This window comes from Arachis stenosperma, chromosome 9, assembly GCF_014773155.1.
Source record: "Arachis stenosperma cultivar V10309 chromosome 9, arast.V10309.gnm1.PFL2, whole genome shotgun sequence".
In the NCBI taxonomy this organism is placed as follows: domain Eukaryota; kingdom Viridiplantae; phylum Streptophyta; class Magnoliopsida; order Fabales; family Fabaceae; genus Arachis; species Arachis stenosperma.
The window spans coordinates 119,697,772-119,703,015 of record NC_080385.1 but is presented as its reverse complement, the minus strand read 5'-3'; the positions used below and the strand labels follow the sequence as shown (position 1 = coordinate 119,703,015).

The 5,244-nt window shown below is 40.1% G+C and overlaps 1 protein-coding gene across 1 annotated transcript; it reads right to left on the bottom strand.

Annotated features, from left to right (window-relative positions):
• Positions 1–1,294: 1,294 nt before the first annotated feature.
• Positions 1,295–2,179, bottom strand: LOC130949865 (uncharacterized). Its single transcript, XM_057878475.1, has 2 exons — positions 1,723–2,179; positions 1,295–1,638 (listed from the first exon to the last, which is right to left on the bottom strand). The coding sequence occupies exons 1-2, from the start codon at positions 2,177–2,179 to the stop codon at positions 1,295–1,297; spliced, it is 801 nt and encodes a 266-aa protein (XP_057734458.1).
• Between the last annotated feature and the right edge of the window lie 3,065 nt (positions 2,180–5,244).

Below are 5,244 nucleotides of genomic sequence, written 5' to 3'. Positions count from 1 at the left end.
CGCAACCTAAACCCTTTAGAGAAGCATCATAGTATACTTCAAACGGTTCATGTAGTACAGGTAGAATTAAAAGTGGTGCTGAAGTCAACTTTTGTTTCAAAGTCTGAAAGCTCTCCTCACACTCTGCCTTCCACACAAACAATGTCTCTTTACTTGTTAACTTAGTCATTGGTAGTGTGATTTGTAAGAACCCGTGAATAAAAATTCTGTAATAACCAGCTAACCCCAAAAAGCTTCTAACCTCTGTTACTGTTGTCGGTCTTTCCCATTCCATCACTACCTCACCTTTCGAAGGATCTATGACTATTCCACCTTTACTCACCACGTGACCTAAGAACTTCACTTCCTCCTTCCAGAACTCACATTTAGACAACTTAGCATACAATTCCCTCTCCTTCAGAACTTGTAGCACAATCCTCAGATATTCTTCATGCTCCTTCGCCGTCTTTGAATAAACTAAGATGTCGTCTATGAAAACCACCACAAATTTGTCCAAAAAGGGATGAAATACTCTGTTCATGTAATCCATGAACACAGCAGGTGCATTCGTCAACCCAAAGGACATCACCACAAACTCGTAGTGTCCATAGTGCGTCCTAAATGCAGTTTTTGGAATGTCATCCTTCTTCACATGTATCTGATGGTAACCGAATCTCAGATAAATCTTGGAAAACACCTCAGCTCCTTGCAATTGATCCATTAAGTCATGTATCCTCGGCAACAGATACTTGTTTTTTATAGTCACTTTGTTCAGATGTCGGTAATCCACACAAAGTTGCATTCCCCCATCTTTTTTCTTTACCAACAAAACTAGCGCTCCCCACAGAGATACACTCGGTCGAATGAACCTCTTGTTTAGAAGCTCTTCCAACTGAGTCTTAAGTTCAGCCAGCTGATCGGAGCCATTCGATATGGCGCAATCAACACGGGTCCGGCTCCCACCACCAATTCAATCGCAAATTCAATTTCCCTTTGATGCGAAAATTCAGTAATATCTTCAGGAAATACTTCAGGAAAATCTCTAACTACCGGAATTTGATCTAACCTCTGTTCATCGCCTAATGCATTCACAGCCAACAATATATAACCCTGACACTCCTCTCTGCTACAGTTCACCAACACAAAGTTCAGGTAATAACCCTCAGCTATCACTACTCCACCTTCCCCTTCCGGTATAAACCGAATTGATCGCTTAAAGTAATCCAATAAAACCTGATTCTTTGACAACCAATCAAACCCCAAAATCATTTCCAATCCAACCATTGGTAAACAAATCAAATCATGAACAAATTCTCTACTCTCGAGCTTGAAAGATGTGCCTACAACCTAATTTTGTCACAACTGCCTGATACGGGGTATGCACATGCAAATCAAAAGCTAATTCTGAAATTTTCAATCCTAGTTCCTCAACTTTATCAAATGTATTAAAAGAATGCGAAGCTCCAGTATCATATAATGCAACCAATATTTTATCACCAATTAAACCTATACCTTTCATTAAAGGATCCCCCTTAGCCGCATCATTTGTGTTCACAGCAAACACCCTTCCTTGGTGTTGATTTCGACCCGCATTCAGGTTCCTCCCACGAGGGCAATCCTTCGCCAGATGTCCAGATAATCCACATGTAAAACATCCACCTATACCCAGCTTGCACAAATCATAAGGATGAAAACGCCCACAACTGTTACAAATTAAATCCAGAGATGTTTTACTCTAATTACCTCTTCCTCTCGCCTGGTGGTACTTATCAAAAATGGGCCTCCTAATGTTGTCTTGACCTTGAGGGACATGTCCTCCCCTCTTGAAGTTCTGACCCCACGGCTGAAAGTACTTGCCTCGGCCTCTAACATTGTTTCTTCCTCGATTATCTCTTGCCAATGTCACTTTCTTAGCACACTCCTCCACCACCCTTGCCTTATTCACAAGCTCATAAAACACCCGTATCTCCAAAGGAGCCACAGCACTCATAATGGTGTCCTTCAAATCCCTTTGATAGTTTATACACTTCCAACTCTCGTAGGACTCCGGGGCACCTTGACACACCCTAGAAAACCTACAGAGTTCCTCGAACCAACTAGTGTACTTGGCCACAGACAATGAGCTTTGCTTCCGCTGCATAAGATATAACTCCTTAGTTTCTCTCACCGACTCTGGGAAATACTTCCTATAGAACGTCATTTGAAACACGTCCCAAGGAATCTCTACATTCAGAAGTTGCAGAAACTGGCACTTTCCTTGTCACCAATGTTGTACCTCTCTTAATAGTTTATAGGCCGCAAACTCTACGTATTGGTTAGCTGGAACATGATGAGCCTGTAGTGCATGCTCCATAGCTCGAAACCAATTGTCCGCTTCAGTGGAGTTGGTTGAACCTCTAAAAGTTGGTGGATGAACCTTGAGAAACGAAGCCAAGGTCATCGGAGCACCTCCCAAGTCATTACCGTCTCCTTCCCCATTTCCATTCTTGTTTTCGTTATCGTTCCCCGCCGATTTACCCATCCTTTCCATGGCATGCATGGTTTCCACAGTATTACCTTGCATAGTATTTACCAGATTAGTCATAGCTACCATAAACCCGGCATGGTTGTCGGCCGGTTGGTCATTCTCAGTTTCTCCCTGTGTACGAGTACGACCTCATCCGCGAGTAGCCATTAGGGTTCCTTTCTATACCAAACAGTTGATATTAAGGTGACTAGTCTCAATATCAAAAGCCTAGTGCTTCAATTATCCCAAAAGGCAGTCACAAAAAAGCATGCTATGCATATATCAAGCAGATAACCTAAATAGCATCAAAGAAAAAGACACAGGGTATGCAATGAAGCACAATCAGTCCATCCCTCAGGCTCACGAGGACGAACCTCTCTGATACCACTAAATGTAACACCCTAATTACTCTAAACCTTACCTCATCCCTTAAAGCAAAGGTTAATTAAAGGTCACGACAATTCTAAGGATTATACATTAATATATATAGAAGAAAATAATAATTTTAGAAGCTCGATGAAGAAATAAGCTAAAAAATAGAGTTTCAAAACTGCAAAACTTTCACACGAAGTAACGAACTTAAGGCACAGGATATAGATACAAGATTAGAAAGCATAAATAGATATCTGAGTATAATAGTCATAAAGAAGTAGCCTCAACCCGCAGAGTTTAGGCCAAGTAGTTACATAGAGACATACAGAGCTTTGAAAGTAAAACCAACATATACAATATATCTCTCTCAAAGTAAGCCTCTAAGGCAAATATAAATACAAAATTGAGAGTACATGATGTAGAGCGAAACCGTCCGCTAAGAAATTCTTCTCGGTAAAAGAGAAATAACTTCGTTGTAGGTATAGTTCTCAACAAACGAGTAGTGCTCAAATCAAAGTTTGATATTTTCAAATTCAAAACATATAAACTGAGAGTAATGAAATCTCAAGTCGTTCTCCTAGGACTGTGATGAGCGGATAATTTATACGCTTTTTGGCACTGTTTTTAGTATATTTTTAGTATATTTTAGTTAGTTTTTATTATATTTTTATTAGTTTTTATTTAAAATTCACTTTTCTGAACTTTACTATGAGTTTGTGTATTTTTCTGTGATTTCAGGTAATTTCTGGCTGAAATTGAGGAACCTGAGCAAAAATCTGATTCAGAGGCTGAAAAAGGACTGCAGATGCTGTTGGATTCTGACCTCCCTGCACTCGAAGTGGATTTTCTAGAGCTACAGAAGCCCAATTGGCGCGCTCTCAATTGCGTTGGAAATTAGACATCCTAGGCTTTCCAGCAATATATAATAGTCCATACTTTTCTTGAGATTTGATGGCCCAAACCGGCGTTGCAAATCAGCTTCAGAATTCCCGGCGTTTAACGCCGGAACTAGCACAAAAATTGGAGTTAAACGCCCAAACTGGCACAAAAGCTGGCGTTTAACTCCAGGAAAAGTCTCTACACATGAAAGCTTCAATGCTCAGCCCAAGCACACACCAAGTGGACCCCGGAAGTGGATTTTTACGTCATTTACTCATTTCTGTATATCCTAGGTTACTAGTTCACTATTAATAGGACCTTTTGACATTGTATCTCTACCTCATGACACATTACACGTTTCTTATTGTATCTTCTACGGCATGAGTCTCTAAACCCTATGGTTGGGGGTGAGGAGCTCTGCTGTGTCTTGATGTATTAATGCAATTACTACTGTTTTTCATTCAAACACGCTTGTTTCCATTCTAAGATATCACTTGCTCCTCAACTTGATGAATGTGATGATCCGTGACACTCATCATCATTCTCACCTATGAATGTGTGCCTGACAACTACCTCCATTCTACCTTAGATTGAGTGGATATCTCTTGGATTCTTTAGTCAGAATCTTCGTGGTATAAGCTAGAATTGATGGCGGCATTCAAGAGAATCTGGAAGGTCTAAACCTTGTCTGTGGTATTCTGAGTAGGATTCAAGGATTGAATGACTGTGACGAGCTTCAAACTCCTGAAGACTGTGTGTTAGTGACAGACGCAAAAGAATCACTGGATTCTATTCCAACTTGATTGAGAACCGACAGATGATTAGCCGTGCTGTGACAGAGCGCGTTGAAAATTTTCACTGAGAGGATGGGAGATAGCCATTGACAACGGTGAAACCCTACATACAGCTTGCCATGGAAGGAGCCTTGCGTGCTTGAAGAAGAAGACAATAGGAAAGCAGAGATTCAGAAGATAGAGCATCTCCAAAAGCTCAACCTGTTCTCCATTACTGCAAAACAAGTATTTATTTCATGTTCTTTTACTCATTACAATTAAACATGAGAATTATTGATATCCTGACTAAGAGTTACAAGATAACCATAGCTTGCTTCAAGCCGACAATTTCCGTGGGATCGACCTTTACTCACGTAAGGTATTACTTGGACGACCCAGTGCACTTGCTGGTTAGTTGTGCAGAATTGCAAAAGTGTGATTGCAATTTTGTACACCAAGTTTTTGGCGCCGTTGCCGGGGATTGTTCGAGTTTGGACAACTGACGGTTTATCTTGTTGCTTAGATTAGGACTGTTTTATTTTATTTTTTTGTTGGTTTAGAGTCTTCTATTTGAGCTTAGTTTCATATTTTAAGTTTGGTGTCAATTGCATGCTTTTGTTTTTCTTTTAATTTTTCGAATTTGCATGTTCTCAGTTCTTTCTTGATCTTTGAAAATTCTAAGTTTGGTGTCTCCTTTGTGTTTTCCTTTAGGTTTTCGAAATTTTGCATTAAATT

What these genes read in the sequence shown, in the direction of transcription:
- LOC130949865 (XM_057878475.1), bottom strand. Translation starts at nt 2,179, where the DNA reads ATGACGTTCTATAGGAAGTATTTCCCAGAGTCGGTGAGAGAAACTAAG. An exon ending in CCACCAGGCGAGAGGAAGAG is followed by an intron (nt 1,639 to 1,722) that starts GTAATTAGAGTA and finishes AGCTGGGTATAG; the next exon opens with GTGGATGTTTTACATGTGGA.